This window comes from Trachinotus anak, unplaced genomic scaffold, assembly GCF_046630095.1.
Source record: "Trachinotus anak isolate AG129_WGS33_773 ecotype Australia unplaced genomic scaffold, CSIRO_AGI_Tana_v1 ptg000004l, whole genome shotgun sequence".
NCBI lineage: Eukaryota > Metazoa > Chordata > Actinopteri > Carangiformes > Carangidae > Trachinotus > Trachinotus anak.
Window position 1 is genome coordinate 26,669,515 of NW_027273855.1, and position 14,325 is coordinate 26,683,839.

The 14,325-nt window shown below is 46.1% G+C and overlaps 1 protein-coding gene across 1 annotated transcript; it reads left to right on the forward strand.

Annotated features, from left to right (window-relative positions):
- Window positions 1-2,792: 2,792 nt before the first annotated feature.
- mecp2 (methyl CpG binding protein 2) lies at window positions 2,793-13,873 on the forward strand. The gene is made up of 6 exons (XM_071477535.1): window positions 2,793-2,926; window positions 5,995-6,190; window positions 6,347-6,567; window positions 6,677-6,870; window positions 7,003-7,139; window positions 9,809-13,873. Exons 1-6 carry the CDS (start codon window positions 2,895-2,897, stop codon window positions 12,089-12,091), a joined length of 3,063 nt encoding a protein of 1,020 aa, XP_071333636.1. The 5' UTR covers window positions 2,793-2,894; the 3' UTR covers window positions 12,092-13,873.
- The last annotated feature ends 452 nt before the right edge of the window (window positions 13,874-14,325 follow it).

Below are 14,325 nucleotides of genomic sequence, written 5' to 3' on the forward strand. Positions count from 1 at the left end.
ACATGAAGGATAAATCATCTTTTCGCCAAAAACATGAAGCAAACAAGATTGAAATGCTGAAAAAGAGGAAAATACAAGTAGAGGAAGTTGATCCATTAAAATAATAATTCAATAAAAAATAAGGAACTGAATGAGGAATCAGAATAAATGATATTCAGACAGAAGTTTCCTGAAACTGACGCTTTGACATTTTTTATATATTTATTAGGTAAAATTAATTTTTCTTGACACACTGAGAGGGTATTTAATGAAACAACATATGTAGTATTTTGTTTTGATGATAATGTTGTTAACTACAAAGTCAATCTGCTTGTTCTTCCCGATTTTAAGAGAATAAATCTGTATTTATAGATCCAGATCCAATCAGACCAGGATTTAGCTACTATGTTGTTTCTACATTTATGTGGGTCTGCTGTGGGCAAACTACAGTCGTGCGTCACTTTAAATGTTTGTGCAGCGAGAAATTGTGGGACGTTATTTTCTCCTTTCCTTTGGTAAAGGATGGTCCAGTCTTTCCTCTGCTAAAAGAGATAAGCTAGGAGGCATTGAAGTTCCTTCAGACACTTCAGCTCACTTCACTTAGTTTGAAACTTCAGATGAAAAAAGACTTTTCCACCACGACCTCAGATACACAAGAGAACAGGTGGAACACATCAGGGCGGGGCCCACCACCACAGAGGCAGGTACCACACAAGGACAGGAAGTAAAACCAATTACACAACAGGGAAGTGACTACAAAATAAAACAGGAAACATAGAGCTCAGATGAATTATCGCAAGTGAGAGCATGACATCACCAGTGTTATTAGGTCATAATGAGTCAGTTTCATCAAAACCTGTGATCAGCTGATTTCCTCACAGCTCAGATCAGAGATATCATCCATCAGAAACAGAGTTAAGACCAGGATCTGGCTTTTAGACACCCCACCCCACAGAAACCACGACGCCATAACACCAGGACTCCAGGACGCCATGACACCATCCAGAGTCTCAGTGTAAAACACTCATCAGAAGAACAAGACAGAGGTAAAACACTGCGGCTGGTTAAGACTGGTTAATGAAATCTACTTTGATGTTTCAGGTCACTGCTTCTGTGTGTGCGTGTGTGTGTGTGTGTGTGTGTGTGTGTGTGTGTGTGTGTGTGTATACACTTGTAGTCCATCTCTGTAGGACCAGTTTGAGTTCTAGCTGGTCCTCGCTTTGGGACTAACCCTTGTCTGTCTGCATGCTGAGCCCTGGTCTGAAGGTTCAGGTTGGAATAAAGAATAAAGATCATGTCCTCTGTGATGTGTCTTTGTATCACAAAGAGAACAAAATGATGACACAGAGGTCACAAGTGTTGCTACAGCCCTGAGTAGTGTCTACAGGTTTCCCTTTCAGACCTAAACTGCAGTTCAGCTCATTTATACGATACGACCTGCAGCAGTGCACCGCCGGCAGGTGCACCGGATCTTCGTTGTCCTGGTGACAGTAAGAACAATAATAACCACATGGTTGTGAAAATGCACAGAAACTACTTTGGGAAGCTACAGAAAAAGTTTTGGGTTCAAATGAGTACTTCCTTAAATTAGAGGACCTTGGTTGTCATGATTACACTAACAAACACCCAGTAAAGACATGGCTAACAAACAACACTTCCTTAAGTTTCACACAGGAAGTGCAGCAGTTTCCTGTGTGTTGGCGACCATCCGTCCACCACAGGCTCCTCCTGACTCCTCCTTTGTTCCTGTTGTAATCACCACGGCCACAACGTCACTGCGAGTCAACACGTCTACATGAGAATCACAGCTGAGTGGACTGTAAATACTGAGGGACACTCAGATCAGCTCTGGACAGGTGACCAATGGGAAGATGTAAATGTGATGAGTGGAGGATTGTGGGAAATTGAGTCCATTCACATCCTGTTGCGTTCATATAAAGGTTGAGAGACCACAGAAGATGCTGAGGGAGTCTGCTGCTTCCTGCTGCTGTAGTGCTGCACTGCAACTGATCACACAGATGATCAATATTAAAATCATCTGTTTTCAAAAGAGCTTCACACAGGGCAGTAAACAGACAAATCATTACATGTAAAACACACAGGTAATTAAATCATTTGTTTTTCTAAACAGATAAAAGACATTTTTAATCACAGAAAGGAGAAAAACAGTTTAAAAAAGTAAAGACCTGACATGTCTCAGGTTTATCACACAGAAAAGTTCTGTATGTGAAGTTTGGCTTCACTTTTTCAAACTTGGGAGTTTATTGAAACTTAAATTATACAGATGATGATTTGTTTGTGTCATGATGTGAAACATCAGGCTTTTATGGCTATCTTAATCTCTTAATCTCTTTTATTTTAAAATCTAAACAAAGTTCATCAGTTTATTAACATTTATATCACATTTCTGTCAGAACCCAACTCTGAATAATATTAATTAATTAATTATAAAAAATATTTCACAGGAGGGCCCTGGGGCCCTGGTCCCGAGCCCCTGTGGGAAGTGAGTGTTCTTCTCACAAAAAGACTTTCAGTCTGGGGGGGTTCTCTGTAGGAGGGGTGGGGGTCCAGTTCCTTGTCTGTGTCCAGGGGCCAGTCATAATCCGTCCAGACCTGGACTCTGATCAGCAGCAGGGACTCTGGGTTTTCTCAGCTCCGCAGACACAGTCTGAAGGTCTGCAGCTCCGTCTGTTTCTGAGCCGGCCCTGAACGTCTCAGCTTCACCGTCTCAGTCCGTCACATCTCGCGGGATTACACCGCCCCTGCGCTGCGTTGACCTCATGTTGGCGCAGATCTCGCGGTGTTTGGAGACTGACGGCGGTTGGAAATGGAGTCGGAGGGGGCGGGGTGCAGCAGGAGGGAGCAGAGATGTTTGGAGGCTTTTTTTTAATATAAAATTATTTATTTAAATAAAAATGGCCGCCGTGGAGAGCGGAGAGGAGAGACTGTAAGTGGGTTTTTTACATTTTATCCCCCGTTAAAGCGCGGCCGAGCTGCCGCCGCCGAGCTTTTTCTGTCGTGTGTTTTATTGAAGTAAAGTGCGTTGGTTTTCTCCGCGGCCTGTCGCGGCGGAGCGGGGTTAGCGGGAATACGTCACCAACTTACTGCTAAGTCTGTACTTAAGCTGCTGTAGCCGGAGCGGAGCTTAGCTTTAGCTTAGCCTGCTCTCCGTGTGCCGCTGTGTCGCTCTGACTTCCATACAACTCCCCGGGAAGTCAGGCCGGGGGTCGGCGGTGGTGTGTCCGTCACAAACATCACAGTCCCGGTCAATGGTGGTGTGTCCGCCCGCCGCTGTCAGATAGGCAGGGAGCTAACGGCTACAAGCTAGTTAGCAAACACAGAGTGTTTTCATGTGAGGGGGACAAACACAGTCAGGCGGCTCAGTACCCCGGGTTAACCCCCACCTCCACACACACGCACACACACACACACACACACACGCACGCTGCCTCGGAGCCGCTGAGCCAGGCAGCTGTGTGAGCGTGCGCACGCGCGTGTGGGTCAGGGCTTCAGGCGGGAGTCGAACCTGTGACCGTGTGTGTACAGGACGCTCTGTGTGTGTGGCCCAGTTTCCTCTGTAGCTCACTTCCTGTTCCTGTGGCTGCTTCTTCACCTGCAGCTTCACACACACACACACACACACACACACACACACACACGGCCTGGGTCTCAGGGTGGGTCAGGGGGGTGGAGGTGACAGAAAGTAGAAAACTGACTCTAGTTGCAGCTTTTACTTTACTGTACTCCGTTACTGTAGTACTTCACTGTAGTACTTCACTGTAGTACTTCACTGTAGTACTTCAACGACCTGTTGTTTTAAAATTATTTCCTGGTTCTAAAAATCTTTGTTGATTTCATTATTTTAACAAATACAAACCATGATTTATTACTGCGATGATGAGGATGAGGATGAGGATGATGATGATGATGATGATGATGATGATTGTGATTGTTATTCTCCAGAACGATGAAGGTGTCACTTTCTGTGATCGTCACATTTGTCAGTTTTCTGATTTTTACAAACATTCGATTCATCATGAGTCATTAATTAATGACAATAATCATGAAGTGCAGCCTCATATAAACTCACCTGCTGCTGTTCACACAGTAATAAACAGTGCAGGGACATTTTCCTGTTTCGGTAATTCAGTTAAAGACACAGAGCTGATTATTGATCTGATCGATTAGCTCTGAATCAGGACTGATGTTAAACCTTTGTCACAGATCTGGTTTCAAATAGAGCTGCTGCTTTCTAAACTGCTGTGATGTTCTGTGATTTCAGAAAAACTCTCTAAAATTCACAGGGCCCTGAAAGTGATGAGTTATTTTTTAATCCGTTCATCGTCTTGTCCTGGTCTTGGTCTTGGTCCTGGTCCTGGTCCTGGTCTGGTTCATGTCTAATGATAAATGAATGATATTATTGGATGTTATTGTTAAATAGAGCTGGAAGTGCAGAGAAAAACGTGACATAAAAAGAAGTGAATTCACGCACCTGGTAAATACATTGAGGTGGTATCATCCCCACAGGTGTCAATAAGTTCAACCATTAAGTGATTATCTATTGATTGATTATATTTGACTGATTCCAGACCAAGACCTGGTGTCTGCAGGTCACCTAAGATCAGATTTGTCAGACAGTAATCACGACATTCACCTGGGAACTGTTCACCTGAGGAGGTGTTCACCTGAGGAGGTGTTCACCTGAGGAGGTGTTCACCTGAGAAGGTGTTCACCACCTGTGAACTTCTCTTCAGTGGATAAAATGAGTTTCATTAGAATAAGGTGAAAAGAGTTATTATTCCTGTGTAACAGTGTTTAGACCAACACCTGTCTTCAGTGATCAAGGTCTATTTACTGAATGAAAAGTGTCATGACTGAATGGACCCTTCGGGCCCTGGGGCCTGTGGCCCCTGTCTGAAGACCTGTGTATTTTTTAAAAGTCAATCAAAAACCATGTTATTGTAGTTTTAAGTGACTTAGTGACAGAGAGCACAGATGACAAACAGACAAACTGTGTCCTTCTCAGTCAGTGAAGGACACAGTGGACACGTGTCAAAAACATTATAGTGAAAAGGTGAGACATCAGCTGATGTCTGTTTGTGCTGTTGTAAACATCACTTCCTGTTTACAGCCACATTATGACTGTGTGGATCTGGTTTTACTTTACAGTCTTCAGTCTGAGTCTGTCTCTGACCACAGATCTGAACCCTGCTGCTGAGAAAAACCACCACAGGGATCATCATAGTCTTCTTAAAGGTTCAGAGACTGAATTGAGAACTTCCTGTTGGTGCGTTCAGGGACACTATCAGTTGCTGTAACTTTAATAATTCCCATAGTTGCTTCACAATAAAAGCCTCATTCTGCCTCAAATGCTAAAGTTAAAGTTAAAAGCTAAAAATAAGAACTATACTGAAGTGAAGTGATATCCCCCCTTCATCTGATCTCAGAACAGCTTTCTGTCTAATAAAGGTTCTGATGCCTGTTTCATTCATCATGTAATTTACTGCCCTCTGGTGGTGGAAGCAGGGTATTGTCTCTGAAGCTACTTTGACTTGCAGCTGTTTTATCTGTCGGTGTGACCGTGTCCTGTTGACAAAGACTGGAGCTTCAAGCAGAGAGGACAGCAGCTCAATGTGGATGTTTGATCATTGTCACAGCCAAAGTGAGTTAGGCAAACTGTCCTTGGTTCAGCTTCTACTGTACTAAAATCAGTTATGACATTGCAGCATTATTATACACATGGGCAAATGTGAGTCGAAACTAAAGTTGTGCATTAGGAAAGTACTTCCACAGTCTCTTCTTTCTCAGCATTAAGAGGCAGCAGCAGCAAGAAAACGACACTGATTTATCATCAGAGAGAGAGAGAGCGAGATGGAGAGGGACTACCACCCAACTCCCCCCACCCCATTAGAAAGGAGGCCGGACTGACAAATTAAACAGAACACTGTGCAGCTTTAACCATGTGATGTCATAAGAGATGTAATGTTAACAGGTTGATGTCATCTGTTTTCACAGGGAGGAGGGTCAAGAGGGTGAGGAGGGACCTGTCGACCCTCAGCCCCCCATTAGAGAGAGAGACAGGTCCCACAGTAAGACCAAGAAAGCCCGCAGGGAGCGCCGCCATGCTGAACGGGGGGCTGAGACCACATCATCAGCCACGCCCCCAACAACTGGGCTGCAGCCAAAGACAGGGGCGGAGCCACAGACACAGGTACAGACAGGTTTTGCCAATAACGGGAGTTAGAAGTTAGCCAGAGTTAGAGGGAACATGTTTGAACACCTACCAAACAACGTGACATAATTCTATATGATACAAACACGCTCTGTAAGAAAAGCTGATTTTATGTTCGACCCTTCCTACCTGCAGGTGTTGGATCCTGTGGCGGGCCCCTCAGAGCCAGGGTCAGCACCAGGATCAGAATCTGCAGCCGGCAGTGAGTCTGCAGGTTCTCCCAGGCAGCGGCGCTCCATCATCCGGGACCGTGGGCCGCTGTATGACGACCCGTCACTGCCAGAAGGCTGGACTCGCAAACTCAAACAGAGGAAGTCCGGACGCTCTGCGGGGAAGTTTGATGTCTACTTGATCAAGTAATCCACACCTTCTCCTGATGCTGTGTCACTTCTTCATGATGAGATGGAATAGTTGCACGGTTTTAATGATGATGTTTGTTTTGGGATTTTTTGTCTTACTGTTCAGCTCAGAGGGGAAGGCATTTCGTTCCAAGGTGGAACTTATTGCCTACTTCCAGAAGGTCGGTGACACGACCACTGACCCCAACGATTTTGATTTTACTGTCACCGGACGTGGAAGCCCCTCACGCAGAGAGAAACGTCCCCCCAAAAAACCGAAGGTGGTGAAACCGTCAGGGCGAGGCCGTGGGCGGCCCAAAGGTACTCAGGCTCGGATAATGAGAGTTAAACTTATATCATTATATTGAACTCAACAGTCAGTAGAGCCTGTGAGCATTTCTTATTTTCCTCAGGTTTTTGTGAATGTGTTTATCTTCCATTGTGGTTATGTAGGCAGTGGGAAGATGCGGCAAGCTACAGAGGGCGTGGCCATGAAGCGCGTGGTTGAGAAAACTCCGGGCAAACTGCTGGTCAAGATGCCCTTCAGCAAGGCAGAGTCCTCAACTGGCACCACCCCCACTGCCTCTAAGGTATGGCTTGTCTGTCATTCAGTGTAAGGATCATAACAATAAGCCAGGGATACTCAGAGAGCATTGTTAAATACTTAATAATATCAAACGATGTTCTAATATAATTTAGATGATCACATTCTTAAGCAATTATCTCATCCATTAATCAACATCTTGTTGTGGTGGAGCGGCTTGTGTTTCCCATTACCATCAGAGCAATCCTTCAGCAGGTCTTGGGAGGTCCTTGAAAGACAAATTGGACCCAAGTGAGCTATGCGTTTATAAGATTGTAGCAGAGATGCTAACTGACCTAACCACCTGGTGGTCAGTAAAACTGATGGCAGGCTGCTAGACAGACCTGTTTTAAGCCAAAGTTGTAGTGAGGGTGAACTGGGAACATCTGTCTGAGGAGCGTCTGTGCAAGGTCTTCAACTTCCACCTTTGTCGTGGTAGGGTGTGGATGTGGATTTCATGGAAGTCTTGTTCAAAGCTTTCAGATGTCTGCTTAAAGTTGTGGCCTGAAGGTTTATTGGTTCCTATTGTGGCAACCCAAGAATAAGCTAGTGCATACTCAAGATGAAGCTTAAAGATTCTGTAAAGCAGAAAAACTTATGAGTTCTGAGTTTGCCACACCACAGAAAAATGGCATATTAAACCCCCTGCCAAATTTGAATGAATAAAAATATTGTCAAATATATAAAATTAGGTTTCAAACTTGTGAAAAAATAAACAGTATTATCAACTCTGGAACGCTGGGGGCACTGAAACCACGCCCAACATAGGGAGAGCTTCCGCATCTCTTAACGGTCTAACAAATTTATACTGAAAGGAAACATGACTGTGTCCAACAGCTGCATTGATTGTACACACACACACACACACACTCACACACATGTATTGTACATCCTTTCACATTACAAATTGCTGTAAATTGTCCGATGCCCTGGACCTTATCTATTTCGATTTCAGCATCGGTAAGAGAACTAGCTTATAGGCTATACACTGCTGAGAGCCGCTAACATCGGGCTTTTGTCGGCAGTGATGAAGGGTTTAATCTGCATTCACAGCCGGGTTAAATGAATTTGCAGGAGACACAGGTATCTCTTGGCTCCTGCTCCACTCGGCTCCGATCGGCATTGATTTAAACACAAAACCCGGGTGAACCCGCTAATTTTCGCCTCTTTTCCTGCTGTAACGATTCTCAGAGGACCGCGGCTACACTGATTGTGGGGATGACAGAGTGAGCTGCAGCTCTGAAAGTTTTAAAAACACACAATCACAGATTGAAACATCTCATACGGAGGCTCCGACACTTGACAGACTTTCACCAGTTTGCAGGGCGGCTAGCAGCTCACTCTTCCTCCACTGCTTCTGTGTGTGTGCTCTAAGTGCAGAGGTGACATCGCCCCCTGCAGGTATGTTTGTCCAGAGTCCGAACAGAAAGACAAATTCAACTGGCGGTGGAAAAGAAGTGTATTGGCTTTTAATAGCGGGAGGACCACTGATGATAGTACAGTCCATACTTTTATACCGTTACAGCTTTAGGGGCGGGATATGCTAAGTGGGGGTCCAAGTGCATCATCAGTACCCCATTTAGGCCCCGCCCGAAAAAAACGCTTAACACGAAAATTATGAAACACGGTTTAACGTATAACTGCATAATTCAGTACCACACAAGTATCACATGATTCACACGTTTTCAGGAATAGTTCTCCAACATATATATTGATTTTATAAACAAATCTGTGAATTTGCTTTACAGGATCTTTAAGGAAAAGACCTTTAGTCGTTGTTAAGCCCAAGGAACTCATGGCTCAACAGAAAGGTAGCAGAAGAATCATCTTTACTGTGGTCAGAGATATAAAAACCTTGGTGGAGAGACAGCGAGAAAAGACTTTCAGTGGGCCTCAGAAAGTTCAATGACTAAGGCAAGAGAGAGAAACTTTGCCCAAGCTGCTCACCGTGAGTGGAGATACTGTTGGGTGAAGCAAGGGACATTTTTAGAAACTCCTTACTCTACCAGCAGTTTATTCTTTCAAGGATAGTCTACTTGTGGTTTGTGTGATACCCGGCTCTGAAAGCAAGCTACCCAATACTATCAGAGCAGGGGCGTCCCTCTCTATCTTCCAGACCCTGTTGAAGGCTCCTCTCTTCAGAGAGCACCTCTTCTCCTAACACCTCTAACACCCTAACATGTCTAAGTAGCTCTGACTCTCAGCTCACTTCTTTACCTGATCTCCTTCACTTATTAAATAGATGTAGAACTGAGTCCTGACACCAAGGTCTGTACTGACCTGAAGCTTTACTGATCAACCTCGCTGAGTCTCTGTGGAGACAAGAGTCTGACACATGAGTGAATGTAAGGGTATGTAAATGCACTGAGGGAGGACGTATGACTTTGTCCTTCAGGGTGTCTTTTAACGGGTGTTGAGGACTTTGCCAAGACTGTGCAGTTATATTTGTGATTTTCATGGGGAGGATTTCAAAGCTCTGTCTAGAGCAGATCCTCAGACTCAGGTGGATGTGTGCATTGATGTGGCCTTGCAGCTGTGTAGATGCAGAAGGTGTAGTTAGTGCTTTAGGACCTTTCATAATGCAGTTTATTATTAGTGCTTTATTATAAAGTTTTAAAAAAAGCAGTAATAATGTTGATGCTAATGCTACTTGTTGATGTGTTAATTTCCCTGCAGGTGGTGTCTCCTGCCCTAGTGCCCAAGTCCCGTCCTGGGAGAAAGAGGAAATCAGAACAGGAACTTCCACCCCCACCACAGACTGCCCCCAAGAAACGGGGTAGGAAACCAGCCTTGGCTTCAGCAGCATCAACAGGTGCTACAGCATCCACCTCCTCGGCATCAACCTCTGGTAGCTCAACAGCTGGGAGCTACGCTGCAGCTGCCATCTTAGCTGCTGAGGCCAAACGGAGAGCAGCCAAGGAGTCTTCCACCAAACCTGTTGTCCAGGAAACAGCTCTCCCAATCAAAAAACGCAAAACGAGAGAAACAGTGGAGGAGCGGGAGACTGTTCAGACTCAAGCGGCTACGACAACAGAGACCACAAGGAGAGCTACTACAGAGGGAGAGGGAAGTATAGGGGAGGGGGCTCCAACCTCAGAGCCTCAGCCCGCCCCCTCTGAGCAGAGCCCATCACAATCACAGAAGCAGCCCACAGCTTCAGATGAAAGCCAATCACATGGCCACAAGACGCATAAAGGGAGGAAGCACAAGGAGAAAATGGGAATAGGAGATGGAGGAAACAGAGGAGAGGAAGTGGGTGAAGATGTTGGTGATAAGGGAGGAGAGGGAGGAGGAAGGAGTAGCAGCAGCAGCAGTAGCATTAGCCCATCAAAAAGCCACAAAAGAAAGGACAGGCCACCTCACAAACACCACCATCATCACCACCACCACCATCATCATCACCGCCACCAACAGTCCTCTGCCTCCACATTGGATCAGCCTCCTCCTCTTCCTCCTCCGCCTCCAGCCTCTGGACACTCAACACCCTCCAGCCAGTCCAGGCCTGAAGTCGAGTGCCAGACTGTGCCTCTGATCACCACCCAACAATCGGAGCACACCCAGCAAGCTCCTTCCAGACCACAGTCCAAGTCTGTGCCTCAGTCCCTGCCTGAACCTCAGCATCCTCCCCCTCAACCGCACCACCAGACCCAACCCCACCCTCAACACCATCCCCAGACCCAGTCTCCCAGTCAGCCCCAAGCCCAGCCTCGATACCCGGCACCCCCCCAGTCCTCTCCTACCAGGCATGTCTTGCCTCAGCCACGGCCGCAACAACCTGTGGCCCAAGCCCACAGTCAGGCCCAGGCATCCCCCCAAAAAGTCCAGTCACAGCTTGTCCAATCCCCAGCCCAGCACCGAACCCCACTTCAGGCTCAGCATGCTCCACCTCAGTCACAACCTCCTCAGTCCCCATCCATTCTGCATGTTCACCCGCCCCAAACAAGGCATTCACATCCACAAACACAGTCCCCCACAGCAGTCCAACCTCAAACCCTACCCAGGCACCCGTCTCAACCCCAGAGCCAGCTCAAACAACAATCTCAATCCCAGCCCCGGCACTCACTGCAGCCTCAACTCCAACCCCAAACCAGGACACCAACCCAACTTCAGACTCAATCCCAGTCCAGAACCTCAGCCCAACCTCAGCCTCAACTGCAGCCCAGAACCCCGGCCCAATTGCAGCCTCAACACCAATCCAGGTCCCCAGCCCAAACTCAGCCTCAACACCAGTCCAGGAACCCAGCCCAAACTCAACCTCAGTACCAGTCCAGGACCCCAGCCCAACCTCACCTGCAACCGAGGCATCAAGCGCAACCCCAACTGCAAACGAGGCACCCTTCGCAACATCAACCCCAGACTCAATACAGACCACAACCCAGACAGTCTCTCTCCCAGCCTAGGCCAGCCCAGTCCCAATCCCAGTCCCAAGCACAACAACACTTTCAGCGGATTCAAACACAGCTGCGCCCCCAGCCCCACCCTCAGCTAAGCAGGCCTCATGCGCAGCACTCTTCCCATCGGCCATCTCCCAGCCTAACCAGGACCAATCTGGTCCCTGCTCAGCAGAACCAGAGTGAACAGCCCCAAGATCTGAGCACCACACGGGCTGGTCGGGGAAGCCTGCCACCTAGCCGAGAGGTCAGCATGGAAGATGTCAGGGTCGAGGGGAGAGGGGAACTGGCCACAACATCAGAGAGCAGAGAGGTTTTAGGAGGAGAAAGAGGTTCAAACAGCACCTCGAGACCTCCCAGTTCCATGCCTACTGGACCTCCTGGAGTAGCTGGGGCCGGGGTCGGTCTTATCCCTGGGGCAGATGGTAGGGCCAGGCTTCGGGCAGAGCCAGAAGCAGCAGGTGAGGGCAGGGAGCTCAGAGACATCGTCCCCCAGTCCGCCGTCCCATGCCCCAGCCGAGAAGAAACCGTAGAGTCACGGACTGCCGTCAGCGAAAGAGTCAGCTGATTGGACGGGCTGATGAACAGGCTGACTGATCAGTAGACTGACGGACTGAGTCAGCACCTGGTGGAAGAGGAGTGTGACTGGGCTGTTCGTGGAGGTCAATTGTTTTTACACTGTTTTCAGATAGAAGGATAGCGTCACACAGAGCTGGTAGGACTGATTCTGTCTGGAGACTCTGTAAAGTTCTGGATCAGAGAACCAACCTGGACAGCTGGAGAGGAGAACAGATAGTGTCTTTTTATAGGAAAAACAAATGAAAAGGAAAAACCTATAAAAAAGTGTGTGTGTATATATAATCAAAAGGCAGCTGTTGTGTCCCGCTAGTCTCCGTGGGGAGGGGGGGAGTAGTTTGGAACTAAAAACCAACGCTTAACAACACATTACTCTACGAAACGTTGCTTCCGGAATATAACCTGTTTTTTTATTTCCTATTTTGATAGTTTATTGTTTTGTCTCTGTTATATAGCTTTAAACTCTGATATTATTGACTGACGGTCCCTTGCTCATCGCCTTGCTGCTGACTGACAGTCCCTTATTTAAAGTTCTGCTCTTAACTGATGGTCTCTCACTAAAAGTCCTCCTATTGACTGACAGTCCCTTACTGAAACTAGTCCTTTACTGAAAGCCTCAGAGGTGATGTGGGGCGGCGGTTTGCACCTTAAACTGGTTTCTTAAAAAACTCACATTTGTTTTCCTCCCCATTTTCCATTGAATCCACAACAAACTGGGGGGTCAGTAATGTTTTCCATCCACTTCCAGACTGCCCCCTACTGGTAGCCAATCTGATGTATGAGTATATCAAACTCGTGACTCTACACAGACCTCATTCTGAACTGAGTCTTTGAAACCCATCCTGATTATCGTTTTAAATATTTGATCAGCTTGACGAGTTCTTGATTCTCCTTTCAAACACTGAAACATTTGATTCAGATGTTTGATAAGAAAACCTCCAGCACTCCTCATTGGTTCTTCAAGTATTTCAAGCGACTTGTTCTTCCAGTTCAGAGATTCTTCCATACTGGTCTTCATTGAATCTATTTGTTTTGGTAGTCTTTTTGTTTCCAAAGGAAGCGCTTTTAATATCAAACCAAACCCACTTTACAGTAGCTTTATTTTAGTTTTTAGTCTTAATGAAAGAGGGAAATGGACTCATTGTTTATTGTTTCTTCGTGTTGAATGTCTGGAACAGTTTGCACTCCTCCAGTTTGTACAATCAACCGCCTGCATGTCGCTCAGAGACCCTGCAGGCCTTCAACCGGAGACGCACATACGCAGAGGTCGACCTCACAGAGGTTTTACTTTCGGCCATGTTGATGTTCTGCAGAAGTAAAACCCTGAACAAGGTCTGGTTCAGCTTCATGTGGAGTCAGACGTGTTGGAGACATCAACAGAAAACTATTTATTGAGCTGAAAACTAACTTTGAGTCTGTAAGTCCAGATTTGAGAGCGTGAAGATTCATGAGCTGAGAACAAGTTACGACAATGAGGACAGACCAGAGAGTGTTTCTGGTCCTCTATCCCTAAGGGACTGAGTGCAGGACTTCATAACTGCTCTCACTTTCAAATATAATTTTCAGCAGGAAAATACAGAGCAGATGCCACTGGAATAAAAATCTAGTTAGTGTGAAGAAAAGCAACATGGTCACAGTTAGGAGCCCCTATCCTGGTTTCCATTGCAGTTTGAGCAACACGATTCTTTTAGAAAAGTTGACAAAACACAGATGTGAATGTTCTGTGTTTCCATTAAGTCATGTTATGTGAATAAAGCTGGCTTTTCTCCTTTCATGATATCGCTCCAGTTAAACCACGACATATTGAGCATTAAAGCAGGTTAATGGAAACGCAGCTACAATTGAAACTGAAACGTTCCTGTTCATTTATTACATTTTCTAATGGAGCAGAAAAACAAGAGTCTTCTGCTATAATGTTACTAAATCACGCCACCTTCATGATGCTAATGTTAGCTAGCCGTAGATTATTTTAGTTACAATGCTACAGCTGACATTTTGCTAAATGAAGACCTCTTGTTTGGTTTAACATGAGATCAGTTTGTTATTGTGCAGTTCTGGAAATTCACAAAAACATGTCATTAGTGTTGATTCAGTCAACAGTGATTGGCTGCACCCACAGAGGTCATGCTTTTTTTAGTTGCAGTACTGCAAGTGACCACTGACTGGCAGCGCACATCCCTGAGTTTCATCTAAGGCTGTTTTCAAATCCTCAGGTTTGTTCTGGTC

Coding starts and splice junctions, on each gene's coding strand:
- mecp2 (XM_071477535.1), top strand. CDS start 2,895: ATGGCCGCCGTGGAGAGCGGAGAGGAGAGACT. Junction 6,568..6,676: donor TTTGATGTCTACTTGATCAA/GTAATCCACACC, acceptor CTTACTGTTCAG/CTCAGAGGGGAAGGCATTTC. Junction 7,140..9,808: donor CCACCCCCACTGCCTCTAAG/GTATGGCTTGTC, acceptor ATTTCCCTGCAG/GTGGTGTCTCCTGCCCTAGT.